This window comes from Mustela lutreola, chromosome 2 (genome assembly GCF_030435805.1).
Source record: "Mustela lutreola isolate mMusLut2 chromosome 2, mMusLut2.pri, whole genome shotgun sequence".
In the NCBI taxonomy this organism is placed as follows: Eukaryota; Metazoa; Chordata; class Mammalia; order Carnivora; family Mustelidae; genus Mustela; species Mustela lutreola.
In genome coordinates, this window is record NC_081291.1 from 101,270,734 (window position 1) to 101,298,182 (window position 27,449).

Sequence of the window (27,449 nt, forward strand, 5' to 3'; positions counted from 1 at the left end):
AGGCCTTGAGGCTTAAGCTGTGATATTGGGGGGGGGGGGTGTCGGAGCTGCTCCTCCCTTGCTCTCCTTTGTAGGTAATTAAGATCTCTCTTTTTAGGAAGAATTAAAAATGTAATAAAATGCTCTGACTTTGTGAAACTAAAATATAGTAAACAGGAAGGGGTCAGCGATGAAGGAGAAGAAAGGAGTCCTTGTATTTGTAATTGAGTTCAGAGAGTTTGCGGCTTTGCTTCTTTTTAAATTGGGCCTGTGTGTAACTATTTTTAATTGGAGAAAGAAAGCCACATCATTTAATCCCTGTTAAATTGTGTATGGGCCTATTACACGTGGGGCACGGGGCTAAGTGGTTTGCATTTATTGTCTGATAGAAATCCTCTCCACGACTCTGAGATAGGTGAGAATAGCCCCAGCGTGTGTGCATGTCGCCAGTGCTGCCTGCTCGTGTGGAGAAGGAAGTGGCTGGCCATGGTACGGGGCACCGAGTGGGAGAGCCAGGATGCACACATGAGTCTGAGCCCAGGCCCGAGTTCCTCCTTTTAGGTGGTTAATAATTAGCCCCATTCTGCTGATGTAGAAACCTGAGGCTCTAAAAGGTTAAGGAACAGAACCAAGGTTACCAAAGCAGGACCAGCTACATAATTTGTGGGTCCCGGTTCAAAATGAAAATGGAAGGCCTCTTGTTTTAAAATTACTAAGAATTTTATGGCAGGGACGGCAGAGCAGAAAAGCAAGTATGAGGCCCTTCTGAGCGTGAAGCTGGTCTTGGAGCCGGGATTGGATGCCCAACCTCCCTGACTCCTCACCACCTCCTGTCTCCTTCCAGCTGAATGTCCCACCTCACAGTTAAAGACCCGGAGCAGCAGTTGAGGAAATGTGAAAAGAAAAAGAATTCAGACAAGCAGGGAATGCTTTCTGGGGCTTGACTTTGGAGTCAGGTGGGCGCAGAGCGAGTCCTGGCTCTACCACTTGTATGGTCTCAATCTTCACAATATCCCGTGAGATGTAGGTGTTATTCCCCGCCCCCCAATTTTACAGATGAGGAAATCGAGGTACAGAGAGTATCCCACCCAAGGTGCAGTAACTGGTAAACAGAGAGGGGTCTGAAATCAGGGGTCTAGTGCTCTGTCATCTAAGTGTCATCATGGCCCTACCCAAATTCGGGCATGGACACTGAAGAACTCACCCCAGGAGCCATGTGGGGCAAGGGGACAGAAGGTGAGCCGTGGAAGCCAGCTTTTGTCACCCTTTTTGCTTTATTACCTATGCTACAGAAGATCCCCCACCCAGCTTGGTCCTCAGTCTGTCCCAAAGTTCCGTTCTGGCCCGTCTGGCACCAGGCCCCCCCTGGAGGCCACCCCCAGCCTCACATAGGTCTACACTTCCTGAGTCATGCCAGACTGCTGAGTTAAAGATTGAGGTGGGAGATGCTCTTCCTGTCCTTTCCCATCCCAATAGCCTCCCCACCCACCCACTCCCTTAGGCAGCCCCAAGGCTTTGAGGGAGACATTCTGGGGTTCCATTGTGCCTTCTGGCATTTCCCTCCATTTCCAGTACTGTGTTAACCATGCCTTTTATTGTCTGTATTCTGATGTTTAGATAAATGGGGCCTTGCTTACACTGGAGGGGCTCACCTCAGGGTTAATCAATTCCCAGCAAATCAAAGATAAGAAACAACTTACCTTTTAGCTTTTCAAATGCAGACCAACCAATCCAGAACCCGCACCCCCCACCACCTTCTTTACTGGGCTCTCCTGCCCTGTGCCAACCTCCATCTGCCCTAACGACCCTGGGGCCAGGTACCAGGCAACAAGGGACAGCCCCTATATACCAGAGGCCGCTGAAATTATACAAACTAGCATTTGTGGCCATCCAAAACTGGGTTACGATGGTTTGCCTGTTCTTTCCCATGGAAAGCACAATAAAGTCTCTTGCCCCACAATAAAGTCTCATTTTCCCCTCTCTGCCTCCGGACTGACTGCAGCGCTTCTCTCCGTGTGCCTGGCTGGCGTAGCATATCCCCTCTCCTTGGGATCTGTGAGTATAACCAACGATCTGTTCAATGGCAACAGCATCCTGATCTGTTGGCCTTGCCAGACTTAAATAAATGAAATCTATATTAAAACAAATACCCAGGTCACTTCCTCCAGGAAGCCTCCTTGGATCGCCCTAGTGATATAATTTACATCTCTATCCCCTGAGGCTTGTTCTTTGTTCCTCTGACTGCTTAGAAACTGGCTGCTGTCTGTGGCTGCTACTCCCTTCACTGTGAGCTCCTTCCAGTTAGGGGTTATGAGTCCTACTTCTCTGTCTCCCATGGCTAGGGCACTGCCTGGCACTTAGTAGATGCTCAGTAAAGACCTGGCATCTGAAAATGGTAAGAATGATACAAGAAGAATAATAGTAGTTATAAGAGTAGCTCTCTGTTCCTGGTGCTTTTCACACCTTTTCTCCTAGTCCCAAAGCAACTCTGCAGGGGGGTCTCCTTATTCTACAGATGCAAAATGAGGCTCAGAGAAGTTCAGTGACTTATTCAAGGCTACACAGCCAAGAAGTGGCAGGATCAGGGTTCAGACCTGAGTCTGTCCAGCTGCAGAGTTAAATCTCTTGCATTTCATTAAATTGAATGGAACTGAGTTGAAGTTAATTCCCCATGGTGTGACCCTGTCATAGGGGGCACTCTGCATGAATTGATGATCAGGAGTCTTCTAATGTTCTGAAAATGAACACCAGACCTAATCCAGCTGCCAAATGACCTTTTAAAACCAGAATCTGGATACTTTATGTCCTCACTAAACGCTCATTGATGACTCCTCACTACCTGTAAGGTGAAACCCACTCTTACCTAGCCTCCATCATCTGACCTCTACTTACCTCTCCAGCCCCTCTCTACCTCCTAACTCACCCCCAATTCAGATGCACAGGATGGCCATGGAGATAAAAGTGCTCACTGCTGAGAAAAAGTAACTTCCCACCTTCTCCCAGCAGGAAATAAAATCCCTTATCACCCAAATCAAAGTCACCCCCCTCTTGGAGGAATTCTTGAAAGATGCCAGATGGCTGACACCTGCAGAGACTGGCTAGAATGTTAGCTGCCTGCGCCATCCTATCCTGTGCAGGGGGAACCCCTTCCTCCCCTCCCACTCTCCAGCATCCCCACTCACCTTATATGAATCCAGAGATTTCCTGGATGCTCCTTCAGCTGGGACCAGGAAGAGCTGGAGGCCGGTGAGCACGCACAGTTAAGGAGTGAAGCATGTTTTGACACACCTGCGTCTTTTGTTTTCATCCTTTGGTGTCGCTTCTGAGTACAGAAGTGGAACAATTCTGAATGTCTTGGATTATAAGAATTCCCAAAGCCTGTGGTTCCCAGAAGTCTCAGATTTGCTTTTTTCCACCTCCAGGTACCTAATAGGGGAGTTCCAAGTGGTTAATATTCTCCTGATAAGAAAACATGTGTTCCCCAAATTTAGCAGGAGTTATAATAGAATTACCATGTTTCTAAATCCTTAACCCATGAAGAAGGAGTGTAATTCCTAAAGGCATTCACTGTTCACTTTTCCAGGAATACTTATGAGATAATTTAGCCTGATTTATCAAAACAAAAGGGGGCTGCTTCCTTTCTCTTCACTTAAGTAAACAATTGAACCATGCTTCATAAACTAGTCTTCAGGACCTTTTTACACTGGAAAGATTTTGTTTCCAAGCAGGATAGCTCAGAGAAGTCTGGGAAGCTTGTGAGCCAGGGGGCGGCACATTCTTGTCGTGAGCCTTCAACACGAAGTGTGCCATGTTGGGCCCTTCGCCTTAAACTCTCCTGACAAGCCCGTGAGGAGGTATCTCTAACTCAGCTCTACAGGTGCGGCAGTAAAGGCTCAGCGATGACTGGCTCAGATTTGCAGAGGTCACATGACCCACATTTAGAGGAGGTGAGATATTTATTTATTTATTTATTTATTCATTCTGTATTCTGCTATTTAGACAACTGGGGTCTTGCTGACCCTGAAGGGACTCACCTAGGGTTAGCCAATTCCTAGCAATACAAAGATGAGAAACAACTTACCCATTTGCTTTGCCAACGCAGACCATTTAGTCCAGAACCCACACCCCAAGCCAGCTTCTGTACTATTTATATGTATATGCATATGCATATATATATATATATATATACACATACATATATGTATCTGTGTATATATGTATATATCAGTATAAACTAAACATTCAAAATGAATCTGTAAAAATTACACTTGTTCTCCATCCCAGCAAATCCTCAGAATCGTGGCAGAACTATGGTAAAAGAGCTGCATGGCCCTGGGCAAGTCACACCAACTGTCAACCATGGCATTGCCACCTGCACAATTAAGATAATAATCACTGGGTCGCTGGGAGGATCAAACAAAAGAATAGAATGTTAAGTGCTAGCCCCTTGTGGGTGCTTAATGCTTATATATCCTTTGTTTCCTGTAATAAGTGCTCTTGAATAAATGATAAGTTAACTGTACTATATCTATTGAACATGACCCTTGTGTTTGGTGCTAAAGCGGGTCTGCATATAATCCCTCCCCCCAAATCCTGGGTGGTAGACAACACTTCTACATAAGAAGAAACTGAGGCTCAGAGAGGGTAAATGATTTGCCCAAAGTTATGTAGGAAGTAGTAGGGGTGGGATTTGAACTCAGGCACACTGAGTTTAGAGGTCATACCTTTACCCATCTTGCTATCTTACCTCCAGGAAATGAGGATGAGTAGACATTTCATGTGACAAAGGATGAATTTGATGGCTTCCTTTTTGCTCTCTTGATCCCCATCTCAAAGTCTTTCTTGGAAAATGAAAGATGTTTGTGTGAGCTTCCCACTCTGTCAAGGACACTACACTCAGAAAGCTTCATTGATTTCTTTCACTCTGTGGTTACAATTTTGGCTACTCCTCATGAACCCTCAAAAACAAGCCCACAAAGCAACTGCAGGTGTGACGTTCCCAAAGTCCCTTCAATTTCCTCCCAAAGAGGGCCTTCGATTTCCTCCCAAAGAAGGCCTCACCCCACCCCCAGCCAGGGGATGGCGAGAGGAATGAGATCTGTACTAGGCCTGTGCCTCCACTGAACTTCCCTTTACCATTTATTTGCTTCTTTATTTGCACTCCATCCAAAAAGGATTTCAGGTAGAACATCATCAAGGATAACCAGCAAAATGTCCAGATACCCACAGCCCCCACAGAATAAAGGGAATCAATACCATTGATGTCTTGGGCTTCTCCAATGAAGAGGCTTCCAGAAGGAGGTGAGGTGGGAGGACCTTATACCAGCAGAAAGAGCAGCACATCAAGGACTGGTGCCACGGGGCTCACCCCACGGCACTCTATACAAAGCCACTTTCTCCATGCTCCTATCTGCTCCTTTAAAGAGAGGGAAGATCCAGGGAAAGAGGGGTGAGACAGCTGGGAGCCATTTCCTATGATCTGGAGGTTGCTTCTTCTTTCATCAATTCTGGCACACCTGCCTTGCTGAGAACAGAAAGAACCCAGGTGTTATGGGCTGCTGTTGGGCTGGGTGGCTTTGTAGGACTGAAGGTAGGAGCAGGCTGGGGCAGTACCAGAGAAGGACAAAGAGGCCACAAGTTCTGTCTGGGGCTCAGGGAAGGCTGCCATGGCGGCAGTCAGCTCAGGTGTCTGAGGATCCCCAGATCCACCTGGTGGATATAGCCTGTGCTCTGACCTCAGCGTAGAAGGATCAAAATAAGCATCACAGTCCCTGGCTTTGACGAACTCCCAGTTGGCGGGGGAGGCAAGCATACATATCGCTCCCATAGGATTCATTCATGCTTTCTGCCAATATCGAGGGAGTGTCTGCTCCGTGCCAGGCACTGGGCAGAGTGTGATGCAGATTCAGAGTAACGGTGAAGCTGAGAGTCTAATGCTGTAACTAATGCTGGGGATGTCATGGGGGCACAAACGAGCATATCTACCCAGAATGGAGAAATTCCGACAGGTTGCGTGGAGTTAACAAGATGGAAGGGGAAAGGAAGGGAGCACTTTATAGAAGACACAGCATGTTCAAGTGCACAGAGGCATGAAGCTCTGTATCCAAAACACAAGCTTGGCTGTGTGCGGACTGCTTCTTACAGCTCTGTGACCTTCAGAGGCACCTGACAGTAAGCCTTCCTTTCCTCCAGTGTTTCATCTTAATTGAACCTGGGGCCTCTGGAGCATGGCTTAGAGCAGCTCCATGATCTCATCCTCCAGAAGGCGATGGTCTAGTCCAGACAGAGTTCCTGAGGGCTGTGAGGAAAAGATGCAATCAGGTACACTCTCTTTCACATGAAGTCCCTCCCATCCAAATACCGTCCTGTGCTAAGTTCCTGGTGGCCAACCTCACAAGCCTGGGTGCAGTCTCTGCTTATGGCCTGCTCTGAGAAAATCCCTGAAAGAGTGGCCGGCTGACATGGGCTTCAGACCTAAACCCAGACTCCATGGTTATCTGGAACATGGCAGGGTTGCAGGGCAGGGACACGGGTCCCCTGAGACTGAACATCTCCCTTCCTCTCCAGGAACAACACTGATTGAGGCCCTGCCATATGCCATGCACACACAGAGGCCCTCAGTCCTCACCCCAACACTCTAAGGTCCCTCTTTTATGATGAGGTGCCTGAAGCTTGCTCCTTCAGGAAGCTTCCTGCCCAGGAAGTTTCTGACCAGACAGAGTCAAGACAAGATCACTGGGGCATCTGCTTCGAACCTGCTTCTCTGAGGCTTCGCACGCACATTCATCCTTTACATGCAGACCTCAGCTCAGAGAGGAACTCTCTCCATCTAAAGAGCCCCTCTCTGTCCCTGCTTTTCCTTTCCTAGGCTCACCCTCTCAGATAGGATAGCACAGGCCTCCCCCAAACCATGCCCTCCCCTGTGCCAGCTCTACAAGGCAGGGACCTCTCCTGCCTCCTGCACTGTTTGTTCTCGATGCTCCAAGCAGAGCTTGCACATGGGAACCCTGAACACACAGCTACTCAGTAAACAAGAGCATCTGGCCTGTCCACTGGAACTGCTCAAGATGTCAGCCAGTGGCTCGCTGGGTGCTTGTGAAGAACACTGAGCCACGAATGCCAGAATTTCTCCTTTTCTTATAGGCGAGAATGGGCAATTTCATAGATTTTCATTTCTGCTTCAGAAAAAGGATACCTCCTAGCAAGGTTCTATGTGACAAACATTTGGGATTCATCAGCTAATAGTGTCCATATGTCACATTGCTTGGTTCTACCCACCAGTCTGACTTGGGGCCACACAGACCTCTCAGACATGCCTCCTCACTGAGCATGGCTGGCTCGTTGCTATCTCCAAGTGCTGTGACCGGTCACTGTGACTTTTGGCTTGACTCTCCTCTGCCTTTCAACTGCTGCTGTGGTTGTTCCAGTCAATCTATGGGTATGCTCCGGTCTTGGTGTTTATTTTCATCGATTGCTCTATTTTGTGTGGTATTGTTTTGATTGTGGTTTCATTCTTCTCCAACACTTTATCGTCTCTGAATTACTTTTACATTAAAAAGAAGTGATAAGCCCATCAGCGCTACTCAAGTGGTCACAGTCCTGAATGCTTGAGAAAGAATCCTGTTTCCCACCACATGACTCCAAGGAACCCTGGACTACCATGCTCTCTTGTTTTGTGACAGAATGTGCGCATTCCTAAAAATCACCCCACTGGGCAAAATGGGAGAAATGAGGAAAGCGGCATAACACTCAAAAATGCCATCAGTGACACATAAGAAAGAAAAAATTATCATGGTTTTACATGGGTTCAATGATTAAGAAAGATAGAATTCCTACACTGAATCTTATACCTCACCTTAAAGAGACATGGCATTTGCCCATGGCAGAGGACAGGGGAGGGCTGCAGCTGGGGCGGTACTGTGACAGGATCGGGGATGGGGCTTCCTGAATGGAGGGGACGCTGTCACTGCGGGGACATGTGATGTGGCTCATAATGTGCAGTGGACTGCGTGTCGGCTGGATGTTTGGGGTATGTACACATACGTGTCTTGTACCTTCCTACCTGACTCAGCTCTGCTGACAGCTGTTTTCTGCCTTCACCTCATGTTGCTCAGGAAGGAAGACTTCCATAAGCAAATGTCAAATTCCCCTTATCTTCCAACTGTTTCCCAGTATATCAGTTATTTTGGAACAGATCCACATTCACAGACCAAGTGTTATGGCAGGACTGGCCATCCCTGATTGACTTTTATCTTTTCCTTGTTGATTCAGACTGGACCAAGAGGATTGAGTATCAGCCCGGCTCAGGGAGCGTGCCGCTTTTCCCCAGCATCCACCTGGAGACTTGTGACGGCGCTGTGTCCTCCATCCAGATCACCACAGAGCTACAGACCAATTATATCGGGAAGGGCTGCGACCGGGAGACCTACTCTGAGAGATCCCTTCAGAAATTATGTGGTACGTTTTTTCCTCTTGGGATTGTTTTTTAATTAATTGCTTTTAAATGATTTATATAGAGCATATCTTTTATTATGAAAGAATGAGTCCTTCCCGCATGGGCACATGTAACTCCTGGGTGAATATTAAATTTACTTATTATGGTTAAAGGGTCAGAGGGCTCATCTCTCATCCTCACATGTACCTGACTAGATCCCACCATTTACCAATATTGTGGCTGTGAGCAAGGCATGTGACAAAGCCTCAGCTCTTCATCAACAACAGCAATTAAGGACTCAGTGTATTCACGAGAACCTACCACAGAACCTTCCACTGTGTTGGTTTGGAAAGAGACACCTGACCAGAGGCCAATGTGAAAGGTGGGGACTGTCACCTGGGGAGAGGTCAGTTTCCTCCACAAAGGAACAGCTACATAATTTATAGGGCCCAGTGCAAATGAAAATGGGGGACCCTTGTTCAAAAACTATTACAAATGTTCATCATCATTAGCCATCAAGGAGATTCAAATCAAAAGCACATTGAGATACCACCTTACACCACTTAGAATGGCCAAAATTAACAGGACAGTAAACAGCAAGTGTTGGAGAGGATGTGGAGAAAGGGGAACCCTCTTACACTGTTGGTGGGAATTTAAACTGGTGCAGCCACTTTGGAAAACAGTGTGGAGATTCCTTAGGAAATTAAAAACAGAGCTGACCTATGACCCTACAATTTCACTACTGGGTACTTAACCCAAAGATTCAGATGTAGTGAAAAGAAGGACCATCTGTACCCAATGTTTATAGCAGCAATGGCCACAGTCTCCAAACTATGGGAAGAGCCAAGATGCCCTTCAATGAATGAATGGATAAGGAAGATGTGGTCCATATACATTATGGAGTATTATGCCTCCATCAGAAAGGATGAATACCCAACTTTTGTAGCAACATGGACGGGACTGGAAGAGATTATGCTGTGTGAAATAAGTTAAGCAGAGAGAGTCAATTATCATATGGTTTTGTTTATTTGTGGAGCATAAGGAATAGCATGGAGGACATTAGGAGAAGGAAAGGAAAAGTTAATTGGGGGAAATCAGAGGGGGAAATGAACCATGAGAGACTGTGGACTCTGAGAAACAAACTGAGGGTTTTGGAGAGGAGGGAGGTGGGGAGTTGGGTGAGCCTGGTGGTGGGTATTAAGGAGGGCATGAACTGCATGGAGCACTGGATGTGCTGCATAAACAATGAATCTTGGAACACTGAAAAAATAAAATTAAAATTTTTTTAAGGCAATAAATAAATAAATACTTTCAACTTGCTAGATATTTCACCTAAACTTATTAAAAAAAAAAAAAAAAAACTATTACAAATGTTAAGGCTGCAACAGCAAAGCATGAAACCAAGCCAGGGCCTCTGCCAAGCACGGGCCCCATGTGACAGCTTAGGCAGCAAGCCAATAAAAGCAGCCTGGCTGCCCGCGGCAGAGAGGAAGGGCTGGGGTAGAGCTGGAGGTGTCCCAGCACAGGGAGAGGACCTGCTGTCTCTGTGAGGTGATGGCCGGGGAAAGGACCCACTGGGAGCTAGGAAACAAGGCCCCTAGAGGTACTACCCAAGGAAACAGCTTCTGAAGCCCCTACTGGGTGCACCTTCCACACTTTTTACATGCATCACTTTGTTTAACGCTCTCTTCGTCAGCGTGAAATGGCTGTTATTCATCCCAAGACTCTAGTTAGAAGGTGACAGAGGCAGAATTTGAAGGCACTTCTGCGTGAATGCAGGCTGCTTAGCTCAGCAGCTGTGGAGGTGGGCCAGGCTGCAGCAGCTAGAATGTCAGCCTCTCGAGTCAGCCTGTGGAGTGCTCCACATGGTGGGAATCAGCCCCTGTGCATGGCATGCCAGCCGGCTGATGTGTCAATGGGCCTTGGCATGAGGTAGACCACGTATGTTTCATTGCTTTCTTGTTCTTTCCACGAGTATTCAGGAACTCACATCTGGGTCCCCACCTGTGCTGTGGGGAGCTTCGAAAAGAGCTTAATGTTAGAGTAGACCTGTATTTGGGGGTAACCTTTCCTCCCTCACCATTGCTGCGCACGTGTGCACGCACACACACACACACATAGAGGTACACACACACACCTTCACCCACATTGCTCTTCCCCAAGGAATCAGGTGAAAGTTCTAGAAGTTAAAGTGAAGTGGACCCTACTTGGGCAGCGTCTCATTTATCATGTCACCAGGCTGTCAGAAAGGCCTCTGGGGACACAGCTTCTCCAGAGCGATGCAATAGATTGGGGAGAACACCACAATTTCGGTACCCCAGACAGCCCCCACAAAAAGGATGCCAAGGGCCTCCGGCGCTCTCCTTTACTGGTGTGCAGAAAAGCCATCTCTGACGACATCATATTGTGAAGGAACATGCCATTTCGCTTCCCTTACCTGGATTATAAGTCAACTCAACCCCACGCCACTGTGGGTCACAGTCATTTCCTAAACTCCTCCGGGTGAGAAGGAGATGATGGAATCAGGTTGTTAAAGATCAGATGGGCCCAAGGGCACGCTCTTGTGATTTGATTTTGAATGTTGCTGGAGAGAGATGAGGAGATATGGAGAGCAAGAAGGATTTTTTTCCGAGGCAGAAACTTTAGAGCAAAATTGCATCTGGTTGTTAACACTGCTCATTCCTTCTGGGCTGCTGGCGTTGCCTTGCAGGAAGACAGGTAATCAGTGAGGAAATCAGCTTTCCCCCAAGATGTGAGCTTCCCTGGTTCTGTGAGCGCCACTTTATGGGGGGAGGTCTGTGTGTCTTTCTGGTGACCTTCCTGGTGGGAGCACCCAGTGCACTGTGGGGTCTCTGTCCGAGTAAGTGACAGGAAGAGCCACTCCTCCCTCTGTGTCAGAGGTCTGAATCTTGAATTCCATGGAGCGAGAGCTTGGGGATAAAAGAACAGAAGCAAATAAGTGGGACCCAGATGTGCATCCAGTGTGGGAGTGGGCTTCAGAAGGAGGCAGCCCATCAGGCCCCATGCTCTTTCCATACTTTGAGGGAGACACAGGCTGGATCATTTCCAAAACAGAGTCTGCATTATAATTCCTGCTCCTGTGGGGCGGCTTAGGTTCAGGACAACCTTCCATGTGTTTTTAGTGGATGGTAGACCAGTTGCTTGCAGGCTTTCCCAACTAGGGAATGGCCATGACACTTTCGGCCTCGGCAGCCATACATTTTTCATCTTTCAAACCTTTATTGACTTTGGATGGAAACAGGGAGACCAATTAGGATGTTATTTCCATGGTCTAAGCAAGAGATAATGAGTTCTGAACCAGGGGAGTGGCAGTAGGGATGCATTTAAGACAGCTTTAGGAGGCAAAACCAGCAAGCTAATCAATGATGGATTAGCTGTCAGGAGTGAGAGAGAAGGAATCTAAGGCGAGGCTGGTGCAAGCATCTACCTGGACAAGAGTGCCGCCAACCAGAGCTAGGAATCCAGGCATGCGCAGATTTAGGGACTATAAGGACAGGTGCCTGGGGAACATGCAGGTGTGGGTGTCCAGCGCCTGCCTGACTGGAGCTTCCAAGGACCTGCCTCCACCATGCCAATCCATGATCATAGCCGGTTTCTTCCTGATGTTCTGCCTCTTCTTGGTCAGGACACCTCCCTTGTCCCCATGCCTGGCTGGTTCTCATTCCTAAATCTTTGCTCATGGTTTCTTCCCACCAAAATCTCCCCCTGCTTTGCTGTTCCAAACCTTTCCCTTCAGGAATATTCTCTGGCCTTCGTATACCAGGAAGACTATCCTAAGGGTGCTTCCTGGAATGCCTTTGAGTTCCCATGTCTCTTCTGTGATACCATAGCTGGTCAGTGACACGGGCAGGGTTTGTCTGTGGAGGGGTATTTTGCCCATCTGGTCACTGCCCACCTGCTTCCTCCTCTTGCGACGCTGGCTCTATTAGGAGCAGACAATAGCTAATTCAAAGCCTGTTGTCAGGAAGAACCTGACAGGTGCAGCAGCATTTGAAACAGCCCCCTGGGCCCACACAAGGACACCTGAATTCTGTCTTGAAATAAAAACAATGCAGAACCCTGAACCCATGTCCCCTCAAGCTTGTAGAACACAGCCTCAGATGGTCTGCCACTAGCCTCATTCTACCTAAAGCCAGGTTTCTTGGAGAGGTTGAGCAAACTGCATTTCAGTTTTTCTGAATTCAGAGATTCAAGGTGAAGGGCTCTGTCATCTCAGTCCCAGGATATCCAGAAGCAAAGTGTCACAGAACTGCCTTGAGTATGAAATGCACCATGAAACCCTCAGGAAGACCTCTTGGCCAAATGAAATTTGACATTACCGACAGCCAGAGGAAGGGCCCACTTCGATGCCCCTACGTCACTACATATTATAGTAAATAGAAAAGCAGTCCATGGCACACAGACCTTTCTTAGCGCGGAGGCCAGGGCTATTCCTCCTTGGGGTCACAGGGCTCCTGGCAGCTGGCCCACACCACCACACATGCTGCTCAGGTCAGCTGTTTTGTATGTGGAGTCAGGAACTCCAAGGGCAGGTCCTGTTGAAGGAAAGGCCACAGAATGAGAGCATGCTTAAATCAAGTGGTTGATCTGTCAGAGTGCTTAAGATCACCAGACATTAAGTTGTGCCCAAGATGTATGCCCTTGTGAGTCCAGGAGATTTTCAGAGATTTGTTCATTCATTCATTCATTCGGTCGTGTATTTATTAATTCAACAAATATTTGTTGAGCATCCAAATGCTGTAATTCTTGAGGTTATACAGAAGTTAATAAGATCACTTGACAATTCAATCTTCTGAGGAAGACATGTTTTTTAAAAAAAAGTGAAGATCATGCTTTTCCTCTACACCATGAAGCTTAACAGAGCTCATCTTTATTCAGAATCACAGTCAGAGTCCTTTGTACCCTCAGAATCACTCAAGTCCAAGCAACTACCAACAGCTTCTCCAAGATGCCTCTGCAAGGCTGGAACTTCCAGGCTTGAGTGTCGGTTCCCTAGACTCTCAGGGAGCAAAAAGGGGGCCTATAGCTTTAAGGAGAATTAGCACACACCTATCAGGAATCAGATTAAACCCTTAACCATACCTCAGCACGGGGCTGCACACCCTGACTCACGGAGAATGGTAGGCAGGGAGCTTCTCTGTGGATATGCTGATGTCTTTGGTGTCCTCTGAGCAGCTCCCTTATGGCATGCCCTCCCATGTTGAGTTGATGGTTTTTACCTGAAGTGGCCTTGCCCAAGCTGGTCAGCAACTGGATATCCATGGCCCTGCTCCAGGAGTCGGGCTGACCACCCTTTTGCCAGAGTCCAGCTGCTCTACCTGGAGACCCAGGATCCTTATTGCAAGGCCTTGCAGGAATCCTTCTTGTCTAGGATTCCGAAGGTGGAATGCTGCTCTGGTTGTGTAGGTCAGCAGCATGTGAGCTCCTGAAAGGATGTTAGAAAGTCCTCCCTGTCCGTATTGAAGGCATACTGAAGAAGAAATGGGAATCGTAGCCTCTGATGTCAGTCACTTAGGTGGATTATCAGGAAAGCAGGTGATGCTGCAGTCACAAGTTTTGAAACAGTCCTCTGGGCCCACACTGAGACATATCTGAGTGACGCTGAGCCCACATTTATAACATCTCATTGGCTCAAAATAACAAGGGTGTGTTGGTCATTCCTACTGCATGTCCTTCTTGGGTTGGCTATGGCTCTCCTCCCTGTGGCTTCCCCCTGGAACCTGGGCCAACAAACAGCCTTTATGTAGAGCACTGTGGATCTCAGGGAACGTGGAAAAGATGTGGAGAACTGCAAACTGGCCCTTAAAGCTTCTGCCCTGAAATGACATGTCCTTTGCACTCACATTTCATTAGTCAGAGGAAGTTAACAGCTAAGTGACATCAGTGGGTCAGAGAAGCATGTGGAGAACAGAATGCATTCTCCCAACACGGAGTCCTAATACAGCATTTGTCTAAGAGGGCCTCCCTGTCCTCTCCTGACACTCTCTGCCCCTGACCCAGCTCACTCACCAAAGGTTAAAGGTTTTCTACTGGATCCCTAAAGGTAGGGCCAAGTTCTGTTTGGTCAGGATAGTTCCTCCCCCCGAGATCCTCCCACTCATTCTGGTCCTGTGGTAGACCAGAAGGAGGCATGACCTGAGACTCCATGTCAACCACTCTTGCCATAGGCTCACCTCGAAGTGCAAAAGACTCTGCCCTGACCAAAGCCTTCCAGAGCAGAATGCAAACGCTGCAGTTAAGAAGTTCAGTGCCCTGGGCTCACACTACCACATGTCCTGAAATCTGCCTCACCCACCCTGTCTTTATCTACTTGCTGACTCAGAGAGGCTTCCCGACACTAGGGCTCAGGGACCTTGAATCTCACCTTGACTCTGATTCCAAACTCCCCCCATTCAAGCTACCATTGCTGTCCACCAGACTGGTGTGGACTCTCTGCGGCCTGATGGGTCCCAAGGACCTTCGCCGAGATTCCCAAGGAGCTTCTTAAATCCTCCCTGTGTGCAGATAATGTGCGCCATCTTTGCAAGTGAAGCATCCTGTTTACCCACAGCTTTCCATGAGGCCCCTTGAGGAGAGGAAAGAGAGAGGAACTTTGGGAGAAAGTAAATCTCTCTTAGTTTGTTTAAGTTCACCAAGAAATGAAATACAAGCTGCTAAGTTGGGGAAGTCTGCACCATCTGGTTCCTTACAGCTTGATGCTTTCTGCTAGGCAACATCTGTGGGTTAGGCAGGGTGGCCTGCTGTTCCCCTCACCACGGAATCAAGGAAGTCTGCATCAGTGGCCTTACCAGGGCACATGCTGTCTTCAATGTGCCTCTCTTCAGACAGCTACCTGTGCAGGGAGATGAGATCCCAGGGGACTGGGCTGTGTGCTTGGTGAGACACCATACTGTGCAGTAGAATGAACGTTAGCTGGGGATCTGAGAGCTGGTACTTCTTCTAGCCAGCTGCGTGACTGTGTGACCTTGGTCAAGTCATTCCCTTTGCTTTCCTTTTGTAAAATGTGGAGGATGTTACAAGAACTCTCTCCAGCTTCCTTGAAGTGATACAGTGAGAGGGTTAGGGCTTTGGAACAGCAAAGTCCTGCAGATGAGCCGGCTTACCAGCTGGTTGTGATTCTGGGCTCGCTGAGCCTCAGGTTCTCACCTCTAGACTGGAATCACAGTAGTATTTTCCATGTAGGTGAGTCAGAAAAAGCACTGTGGTACTTGATTCAGGTCTGGTGCTCAGTGCCCCAAAACTGGTCCCTAAGAGAATAGTAATAATGATATTGGTGGCAAAGCTGGTATCCACCTTTGCTCTGACTCTGCTAGAACCATCACCTTCCCTGACCTGAGCTGGAGGCCAGGAGCCCTGAGCACTCAGCCAGTGCCTCTCTGGCCACCTGCAGTTTCTGGAACTGACACTCTCACTCAGTGTGCCAGTTCCCGGGCTGTCTACACGCTGGACAAATCCTGGTATCAGAGCCAGTTTACCTATGGCTCCAAGAAGCAGTGGCCATGTTGCAATATTCCGGGGCTTCTAAGACAGTGAATTTGCTCTGAAAGACCACGTAGCTTCCAAACCACCCCCAAACCTCTGTCTCTACCACCTACATACATTTCTTTCTTTCAGACAACTTTGGAGGGTGATTACCCTTAAGGCTTTCTTAGTTAATAAAATATTAGTGTGGATCAACTTAGTGGATAAATAAAACGGATACCAGGCAAGGCTGCAGGGACATGGGATGAGAGAACAAGTAAGTATTGAGGAGGAGAGGTGTGGGATCGAACAGGAGACTGCCTGGGAAGGCTCACCTGAGCATTGGGTAGATGGCTAGAAGCGTCTCATGAAGGCACCACTGGGAGGAAGAGCCATTATAAACAGTAATGGAGTGCTGGCTATATATCGGGCCTGGCACCAGCCCCAAAACCCTAGGAAAAACTCATGTAAATGATGCTGTCAACACTATCCCCATGTCCCCCTTGGTAAGCATAAATAGCAGGGCGATCATGAATTGGCCAATGGGAATCTCCTGCCCTCTTGGACACCACGGTTCCCAGAGGCCTCTCCCAGGGTGAGCCTATCATAGTGCTAAACACAGCAACAAGCTCTATGGCTACCTATTTCTCACGTAGTATAAATTTTTATTGTAAACTGATGGGTGCTGAACCATAGACTTGGTCATCTATTCCAAGGCTAGAGGAAAAACTGACTGGTTAGGCATTTTCAGAGAAGGATGTTGGTTTCCAATGTGGTCCCTTCCTGAAGGATTCTCAAGGGTCATTTAACTGTAGATGTTTGTAGGAAGCTGACTTTGGAGCCCAAACCCTAGGTGAGATGAGACTCTGATATACAGAATTCAGAAGTCCAGTGATCTCTGACAAAGATCAGGTAATGCACACAACTACCATTCATAAAACCCATCAGCCTCTGCGACTGGCTGGTCAGGACCATCCCGGGAAAGCACTAGCTCCCCACACCAGGCACTCCTTGGGCTCTCTGACTCTTATTCCCTGACAATATCAGGAAACCCTGGCCCCCATCCATTCCAAAAGAGCCAAGCCCTGCTCCTGTGTGGAACACAAAGACGTGGAGATCTCTGCTAGCCTCAAAGATCCTCAGTGGGAAGGTCCACCGTTGCCCACAGTCCCCCCAGCTGAGGCATCCAGTCTTCTCTGCAAGGGTGGCCCCTCCTGCCCACCTTAGCTTTACCCTCCACAAAGCTGCCGGTGTGACCTTCCTAAAATATAAATCTACCCGTGACATTCCCCCTGCTTCAGGCTTAGCGCTCGTGCCTTATCATCAAAACCTCATAATAATGATATCCTTATAATCATCATTATAAGGATAAAGTCATAGGTGACAGGGAGGGAGGGTGTGTTCACCACGTGGCTGGCTCGCTGCTCAGGCTCTCAGGCAGGGTCTCATCCAGTCCTCACTACCTGCTGGGAAGGGACATACAGAAAGGCTAAGGGACGTGCTCACAGTTGCAAGGCTAGCAAGTCATGGTCCAAGGCATCCAATTCAAATTTAAGGACTTCTTTTTTTTTTTTTTCCATTTTGAGTTTATTTTTTTATTTTATTTTTTTTATTTCTTTTCAGCGTAATAGTATTCATTGTTTTTGCACCACACCCAGTGCTCCATGCAACAAGTTTGAGGACTTCTGAACCCATGTTCTCTCAACCTCTGTACCATTTGGTCTAAACATAATGCTTGTTTAAAAAAAAAAAAAAAGTGTGGTGAATAGAACATGGCTCACACTCCTTCCCATGGCATCAGGACCTACAGCTTTCCCAATCCCAGCCCTGATCACGCTGTGTCACAGCTGTCTGTGCACTTATTGGCTCTCAGCTCCCCCAGGTGGGGGACTGTGCTGATTCACGTTTACACCACCAGAGTCTAGCAGGGGTATTGGCACATGGTCCGTCCTCAGTAAATGGCTTCTAGGTTAGTGGATGGATGAATGCATGAATGAATTCAATGATCCACATCAAACTCTGACCTTCTCCAGGAACCTTCCCTACTTATAAAAGCCCCCCCAGTCTTGTTTCTTGAAATTCCTCCAACACTTTTTCCTTGTATAGTAGTTTGTTGCATGTTATCTTGTCACATGCAACATTTTTGTCTATAAGTTACTGATGCCTTCACCTCTGTAAACCATAAGGAACTCAGAGGGAGGGATGGCATTTGGCCCTTCTTTTCCTGAGTCACCTAGCTGAAGGTTGGCTCAGATCTCTGAGTAAATACACTGAGCAGTTCACCCTGCTCCAGGAGCAAAAAATAGAAGGCAGGGACACCCACACTGTGCAGAATAACCCTTTGTTCTTTCTGGCCCCCGGACCCACAGGAGCCTCGTCTGGCATCATTGACCTCTTGCCGTCCCCCAGTGCTGCCACAAACTGGACAGCAGGACTGCTAGTAGACAGCAGCGAGATGATCTTCAAGTTTGATGGCAGACAAGGGGCCAAGATCCCTGACGGGATTGTGCCCAAGAACCTGACAGACCAGTTCACCATCACCATGTGGATGAAACATGGCCCCAGCCCTGGTGTGAGAGCCGAGAAGGAAACCATCCTCTGCAACTCAGATAAGACTGGTGAGTCTGCCTGTTCTCTCTCAGGGGATAGACACAGACACAAGCCACCGACCACATGGGAGAAAAGTCAGAGCATGCTAGCCTCCTGGGAAACTATTCCTGTCTCTGGTTTTCTAGCTACTGATTTCCTGGGCTGGGGGTAGAGTGGGGCCAGGAAATAGGGGAAAGTAGAGGCACAAACACAATGCAAAAACTGGGACTAGGACTTTTCAAAGCAAGTTCTTCAAAACCCAGCCTTCCCAGAAGTAACTTAGGGCTGCTGCACATGTGGTGGGAGTTGGGGGGCAGGGAGACCTCATTCTTACTTCAAAGCAGTAACACCTTTACTCTGTTATACATAAGTAAGTCTTCCAAAAGTTTATCACCAATAAAAGGGCCATGGTAACTTTCCAAGTCACTGCCAAATGTAATCACGGTAGTGAACTTTTGTTAGGCATTTCCCCCATGCTAACTACCCATGGGGTAGTTCACTGCTTGGTGGTTAAAAGCGTTCCACTGGGGGTACCTGGGTGGCTCAGTGGGTTAAGCTGCTGCCTTCGGCTCAGGTCATGATCTCAGGGTCCTGGGATCGAGCCCCACATCGGGCTCTCCACTCAGTGGGGAGCCTGCTTCCCTCCACCCACTGCCTGCCTCTGCCTACTTGTGATCTCTCTCTCTCTCCTCTGTCAAATAAATAAATAAAACACCTTTTAAAAATTATTTTTAAAAAAGCATTCCACCACTTACTGGTATTGTGACCCTGGGCAAGTTATTTAACCTCTCTGTGCCTCGCTTTCCCCCTTTATAAAATGGGCATGCTAGTATTGTCTACTTCCTAGGGTTTGTTATCAGGATTAAATGACTTAATGTATATGCAGTGCTTTAGAACTGTGCCTGACCCATCGGAAGTGCAATCCTTGTTAGATATTACTGTCCTAGACAGTTTCTCAGATGTCTACAAATAATCTCAGAGAAACATTATTGTGTTTCCCATTTTAAGGATAAGGAAACATCCCCGAGAGGTTAATAACTGTCCCAAGGTAGATAGCCAGTAAGAACTGAAATGTAAGCTTAGATCCAGCAGACTCCAGTCCTGTGCACTTGTCACCACACTGCGTGCACGCACACATGCACACATACACACATTTGGAGATCCTTTGCAAATTTGACAACTCTGTCTTAAAATATACCTCCACAATTTCCCATTCCAAGTGTTACTTTTGTTAAAATACCCAAAATAAATAGTAGCCCCAACAGAGGCTGCAGTTGGAAGGCAGGCTGGAGGGCCTCACAGCTCAGCCTCTGCTGGCGAATGGCCAAGGTTTGTTTCTCAGCCTTTCCACTCTAAGGTGTGACCTTTGAGGAGTTGCTAATCTGAGTTCCCCTGTCTGTAAGTGGGGGAAATAAACATGAAATAATGTCTGAAATCACTCAATATCAGATATAAAATCAGTACTTGATTTATTTACTTGATGGTATTATTATCATATTACTTCTGGATTTATTCCACATTATGCTACTCTCAGGACCCCACATTTGCTGTTTTAATCATACCTTACCATACATGTTAGCATATTTCCACATGTAGAAACTGAGACAGAGAATTGCCTGGCTTTCGTTAGTCATAAAGTATGTCTGTTAGACCGGTTATGCCAAGGATGAGTTTTTCTGGGAACTTCATGCAAGAAGGACCCTGTAGATGTGCATGAGATCACACTGAGGTTTGGGACTCTCTTCAGAGCTCAGTGCATGATCCCAGGAGTCACGATACAGCTTGGTCCCTACAGAGCCTGGCAAGGCACTCCCCTCAAGAACCAGAAGGCTCATCAATGAGACAACAGCTTAGGACCCTACATACCAGTGCAAAGCGGTGTAGGCTGAGGTTCGCAGCCACATGCAGAGTCCTGCCTGAAATGTATCAAATACCCCTGGGAGGCAGTTCACACAGATATCAGTGTTCTGGCTTACAGAGGAACAGGTTGAACTGTGAAAAATGGAAAGATTGGCCCAAGGAAATGCGGCTGATGACCCAGAACAACAGGATGGGACCTGGTCCTCTGGGCCTGAGTTCCAAGCCTGTGCTCTGGGACCCAGTACTCAACCTGGCCACACAGCAGAAAAATCTGGCACGCTTGTAAAAAGTCAAGATGTCAGAGCCCCACCTGGTGCAGAAGGTTAGAGTTTCTAGGGGATTCTTTTGTGCAGCTGTGGCTGAACATGCTGCCTTAAATGATGATGGCTTTTTGTCCTCAGAGCCACTACCCCATGGGCATGTCGACACCTGGAGTCAGTGCAACCTGGCGCTTCTCTGCTTTGGTCTTGGCACAGAGCAATACTTTACAAGCCTCTCAGCCCTGGCACGGGGAAGATAGGGAAGCTTCCTCTAACTCCTTTGACTTAAAAAAAAAAAATCTATAAATACCTGCTTGCTCTAAATTTTAAAAATATCAGGAATAAACCAAAGCTTTATTAGGCTTTTATATACCAGAAACATTTTCTCAAGACATGTTTATATCACAAAACCTGAAAAAAGTCAGAAAAGTATAAAGGAGAATACACAAATCCCCTAAAACCCTAATACCTAAAAATATTTCCTGATTACATTTGGCATATTTCATTATAAAATAAAATCTTGTTTTTATTTCTATGTATATATGGAATGTCCTTATAATTTTCACTGTTTTTATAACACATGTGATATCATTATGTTCCCTGTTTCTTTTATGTGACATTATATACAGATCATTTCTCTTTGTGGTAAAATATTCTTTAAAGATATGAATTACATAACAATCCAAAATTCTGTCACAGGGCTTTATTATTTCATTTAACTTGTTTCTTTTTGTTAAATATTGAACAGCCACAAAGAACACCAACGGTCATGAAAAGAAATTAAGTGGATTTCTGAATGTACCATATCCCTAGCCCACTATAGATAAACCAGTGACCCCAATGTGGACAGTGACTCCAGGAATCCAGACTAACAGAGGGGCGGGGGGGAGATATTTCCTAGGCTGGAAGATGCTCCAGACCTCCATTCATTCTTCTCGGGCCACTTCCTCACCCATGACCTCTCCCGACTCCAAATAAAAATAAAGAGGGAAAAGTCCTTCTTTCTATATTTTTCTGACAGTAGACAATAGATAACGGAAATCAGTTGGGCAATTGTGAGGGAAACGAGAAATATTGAGTAAAATGCCCATAATCAGGATGGGACATTTTATCAGTCCAAAGGCCAAGTGACCACCCAGACATTAGCCTAAACCAACCCTGCCACACTGGCCATTGCTTCCTCATTGTATCAGTTAAGATGCTTTCAGTTACAAGAAATAGGAAATACAGATCAAACTCATGTCAGATGATCAAAGAAATCAAAATAATACAGGAAAATATAAAGTTCTTGTATCTGAAAATGTCCAGAGCTATGACAGCTTCAGGCAAAGTATGATCAAGGGCCCTTTACTTGCAATTTCTCAGATTTGCCTCCATATATGTATTGATTTCATGTTACCAAACACGGCTGCAGGGGCTCCATGCCTCCCAGTTATATACTACAACTTCTAGAGAAAAAGACAGTATCTCTTCTATTTGCTCTCTGGTAAAAGAGAGGTTTTTTTTGGAACTACTCAGAAAAGCTCTCGAATCAGTGAACTGAGTTGAACTGTATATAATGTATATAATCTGTATATAATGTCACATAAAAGAAGTTGAACTGAGTCACTTTTCTGACAGAAGCCCTGTGGCTGGCAGAATGGTGTACATTGCCTGACCTGGGCCTGGGTCCTGAACAATCACTGTGGCAGGGAAACCAACCAGACCCCAGGCCTAGAAGCGGGATTGGTATTGATTCCTCACACTCAAACCTCAAGGTTTATATAGGACATACAAGAGTTATTCTCACTGTCCTATTCCCATGATTCATTAGGACAATCTAGCATCCATGTCATGACACAGGTCAGGAAACTGAGGCTCTAAGAGGCTAAAAAATTCTTCCAGAATCTTCTGGAGATACAACTCCACCCAAAATTTGTCTGATTCTAGGACCCATGTTCTTTCTATGACAACAGGTCCCCTGCTCATCTATCTGTCATTTATGGAGCACGTGCCTCATAGATTTCTGTGTATGCTACTATGTAGTATGTATGTGAGATCTTTGGTATTGGCCAGACAACCGCTCCTGCCCTCCCCATGGCTGCTATCTTGTGGCTGCAGGACATCATGACTGGGATATGTGATGTGAGATTTCCCAAGCAGTAAAGGAAGTCTTTATATCAGAGGAGGAAAACGTCATATTCATTGCATGTAGGGAGAGAGGTATTCATTTATTGCTTTGGAAAGACACAAAACTATGACTAATGCTGAAAAACCAATCTGTCCCCTCCTCCTAGCAACTACACATGAAGCCACTTCCCCTAACTGCGCCCAGTAGAGAAAGAGACATGGTCTGTGGTCACCATTGTCAATCCTGATGAAATGACACGAATCACATGAAATGAAATGAAAGCCCAGCACTCTAGGAGAAACCAGCTGTGTTAAAGGAGCCCAGGGTAGCTGATGTGATTGTCAGAGAGCCCTCTTAGTCTTCTCAGAAGTGTTTGTACAAAAACAAACTCATTATTACATAGGCTTTATCCCAGGCCTAATGCAGTATGTGGGTATAAGTTAGGGGGATACTTCAAGTCCAGATGGCTTCTCTGCAGAAGTTTTGCTTTCTTGAATCGTCCTCTTCCATTTCAGTGAGCTCCAACATATGTGTTCTGGAACATTCATTAGATTTGATTGTAAAAGGGGGAACTGGAATACCCATTCCTTTGCCATCTGAGGGTGTGCCCAGTGATGTGGCAGGAAGACCCCTGTGGCAGGGACAGACGCAGGGATTCTGTAAGCACACTGCTCCTCTCTCTGCTTTGCAGAAATGAACCGGCATCACTACGCCCTATATGTGCACAACTGCCGCCTCGTCTTCCTCCTGCGCAAGGACTTCGACCAGGCTGACACCTTCCGCCCGGCAGAGTTCCACTGGAAGCTGGACCAGGTATGGCACTCAGGTCCCCCTTCCCCCCAGCTCCCCCTTAGCAGGGCGGTAGGTGTGCTCCAGTGCTGAGAGCAACCAGGAGGCTCCTCCAAGTTCTGCTCGCTTGCTGAGTTTTTGGAAAAATCAACTCAGGGAGACACACAGCATCTTAAGTCAGGAGAAAAACTGCAGCTGTAAGCCCATCTGGAAGTGGGAGGGCCACGCTTCCCCACTGGGACCCCCACCAGCAGGTGGTGGACCCGTCCACAAGTATCCTGTCCTTTCGCTCCTATTGAACCCCTTGGACACTGGTCTTCTTGGTCCCCAGGCCCAGTTTGTAATCCCGTTAGCACATCTTTATATAAGCACCCCTGCCTCCTCCGTGAGGCTCTCTTATCTCCTTTGGGTGATGGGGCAGCCTTGCTTTTGGTCACAAAGGATGAGAACAAGGGACCCAAGGACCTTGATGTAAACAGTGACACAGTGCACTGTGAGCAGTGCGCGTTCTTTTCTGAAGTACAAAAATCCGTGACACACTCCAGCCTCCTGACTGGTGATCACAAGGGCTCCTGTGTCACCCTTGTCAATGACAAATGAAGTGTCTGGTTGGAGTGAAAGGCTTTGAAGCATCTGTCTGCAAACGTTTTCCAGGGCTGAGACTGGGGAGGAGGTGGTCACTTCTCTGGGGGGTGGTGCCGCTGAGGAAGGCTCTGTGCAGAAGCCGAGCGCTGGCCTTCATTTAGATGGGAACTGGGGGTGAGGAGGTGGAGGGGAGGGCACACATGAATTTTTAGAAATGGCTTTAAACTATCCAGAGGAGGATGCTGGCTGACAGGGAAGGGGACTGTGGGACAGGGCTACTTCATGAGGCAGATGAGATGATGCTCCTTCCATGGTCTTACTGTCTGGCACCCCTCCTTTGCTTCTGGGGACCTCAGGTTTCCTCTAAAACCCACTGTGTGTGCTGCCTGCATCACCTTGTCTAGGGCTGAATGTTCCAGAATCCTTCCCCTTCTCTTTCTTTCTTACGGGCATCTACCCAGGCCCTGGGTAGGGCTAGTTTCAGAGAGTGCTGCCAGGAAGCGGTCCAGAAGGAACTCATTTACATTGGGATGAGAATGATAGCTGCCCTCTTTCATCCACACGGAAACACAGACATATGCTCTTTAAAAGATACATTCATTAACCTCAGGGAATCTCTCAATGCTGGAACTTCGGGCGATGTGACAAGGTCAAGGGTGCGAAGCCGATGGGAAGATGTTTGAGGAAGCCCAGTGGCAACTGCCTGATCTAGTCCCAGTAAATTCCACCTTGCTGGAGCCTGGGGTTTTGCAAATATGGCATCTGGATTAGTATATGTTCCTCTGATTTAGGAATTCTGGGTATTGCAGAAATTGTGAAATCTTGACATTGCTTATTTGATTTCCCAGCAACCTCTCAGCTACCTTCTGAAGTGCCATATGGCTTATATGGGATATATTTAAATACATAATACAAATTGAGATGAATTAAAATAAATCCCATATTGTGAGGGGTTTTAATAAGAACATTGCTATACTGGCCAGGATAATTACACATGCCCTGTGGCGTTTGCTAAAATGGGATTGAGAAGTACTGATACAGGCAAATGAAGTCACAGGGTTTGGAATTAAAAATAGGGGAGGAAGGAATTTGGTTTTACAGATAAAGATAGAATGACTCTAGGAATTCTGAAATCTGTTCCCAAAGTGGTGAATTTACGGATGAGCTGAGGTTCACTGAAAACCTTCCTGATCACCCCAATCTCATTCATCGGCGTCTGCTCTGTACCAGGCACACTGCCCCTGAGCTCACCGTCACCTCTGCCCCCGGGCTTACCCAGTGGATGAAATGAGGTGGGGATCATAGTATCATGACCTGACCAAGGTTACACAGCAAACCACGGCCCCGACCTACCCTTTTTCATGATGCTCTGCTGCTTCTTTGGTGAGCTTGCAAATGTTTGTTTAAAATGTTTTCACTTCTAATTTTTAAATATTTTTAAATTTAGAGATCAGAATTATCACTGAGATGAAAAATGTTTATAGTCTTGTTAAAACTCCATGAAACCATCAAATCTTCACTTCACTTAAGCTCTTCTTCCTTGTCTCCGTCAGCTGGGGCTGCCTTAACAGAGTACCACAGCCTGTGGGGGCTTAGACAACACACATGGATATCTCACAGTTCTGGGCTGGGAAGTCCAAGATCAAGGTGCCAGCTGGTTCAGCTCCCCAGTGAGGGCCTGCTTTCTGGCATGTAGACAACCATCTTTTCACTGTGTTCTCACAGGGCAGACAGAGAGAAAGAGAGAGAAAGAGCTCACACACTGAGATACCTGTTCTGCTTTTTCTAAGGCCCTATGGGATTAGGGCCCTACTCTTTTTTATTTTTTTAATTTATTTTTTATTTATTTTCAGCATAACAGTATTCATTATTTTTGCACCTCACCCAGTGCTCCATGCAATCCGTGCCCTCTATAATACCCACCACCTGGTACCCCGACCTCCCACCCCCCCGCCACTTCAAACCCATCAGATTGTTTTTCAGAGTCCATAGTCTCTCATGGTTCACCTCCCCTTCCAATTTACCCCAACTCCCTTCTCCTCTCTAACTCCCCTTGTCCTCCATGCTATTTGTTATGCTCCACAAATAAGTGAATCCATATGATAATTGACTCCACAGTTTGGCGACCGTGGCCATTGCTGCTATGAACATTGGGATACAGATGGCCCTTCTTTTCACAACATCTGTATCTTTGGGGTAAATACCCAGTAGTGCAATTGCAGGGTCATAGGGAAGTTCTATTTTTAATTTCTTGAGGAATCTCCACACTGTTCTCCAAAGAGGCTGCACCAACTTGCATTCCCACCAACAGTGTAAGAGGGCTCCCCTTTCTCCACATGCCCTCCAACACATGTGTTTCCTATCTTGCTAATTTTGGCCATTCTAACTGGTGTAAGGTGATCTCTCAATGTGGTTTTTTTTTTTTACGGATTGCATGGAGCACTGGGTGTGGTGAAAAAATAATGAATACTGTTATGCTGAAAATAAATAAAAAATAAATTTAAAAAAATAGAAAAAAAAACCACATTGAGATATCACCTTAGGGCCCTACTCTTATTACCTTCTTTAACCTTGACCACCTCCTAAGGTCCTGTCTCTAAATACAGTCACACTGAGTGGTCGTGCTTCAATGTATAAACAGGGCTGTGGACACAATTCAGTCGATAGCATTCTTTACTAAAAAAAATAACATTAGAAAAACTTAAAGGCTACTTATTGGAGATAAGAAGCCTCAGCCATAGACCTTTCTCTCCCTTATTCAGCTGTGTAGACAGAACCTTCCTGAAGTTTCTTGGATGTAAATCCCTTAGTGTTCAGAATGCACATACTTGATAACGTCTCCTCCCCTAGGAAACCACCCTGGATCACCCCCCTGAGTGGCTTACATCTCCCCAGACTCCATTCAGAACTCTATCCTGATGCTTGCTGTACCCTAGTAACCCACTTATCTGGCCTTTCTGCTCCCTTTGTGCTGATCTCCTGAGAGGCTGTACTGTGTCTTACTCTCTCCAGCTCCTCAGTGCATATTATAGCCCTGAGCATACAATTGGTGCCCAATAAATGTTTGCATAACAGCAAATGGATGTCAAGATAAAAAGAAGAAAGAGATGACATGAGGGAGAGGGGGAAAGAGACCTTTTAAAATCTCCTGGTGATTAATTGATCTTTTGATTCATTTTATGCAGCATTTTAAAATCTAAAATTTTACCATTTTTTACTCTGTGGATCTCAAATGTTGTTAAGCTTTTATCTTTATACCTAATTCCAAAGATTTTACTGTTTTTGGCAAGTAATGACTCTGTAATTATTGTAGAACTTTCTGACCTGGGCCAGAAAGGCTTCAAGCCAGTCTACTGACCCA

General features: G+C 46.7%; 1 protein-coding gene across 1 annotated transcript in view; it reads left to right on the top strand.

The window, feature by feature from the left end:
• The window catches only part of CLSTN2 (calsyntenin 2), a 623,667-nt gene that overhangs the window by 514,309 nt on the left and 81,909 nt on the right, over window positions 1-27,449 (top strand). Inside the window, exons 6-8 of the mRNA XM_059162790.1 lie at window positions 8,251-8,436; window positions 18,265-18,513; window positions 23,406-23,527. Coding sequence (XP_059018773.1) covers window positions 8,251-8,436; window positions 18,265-18,513; window positions 23,406-23,527 — 557 coding nt within the window. The remainder of the gene's footprint in view (window positions 1-8,250; window positions 8,437-18,264; window positions 18,514-23,405; window positions 23,528-27,449) is intronic.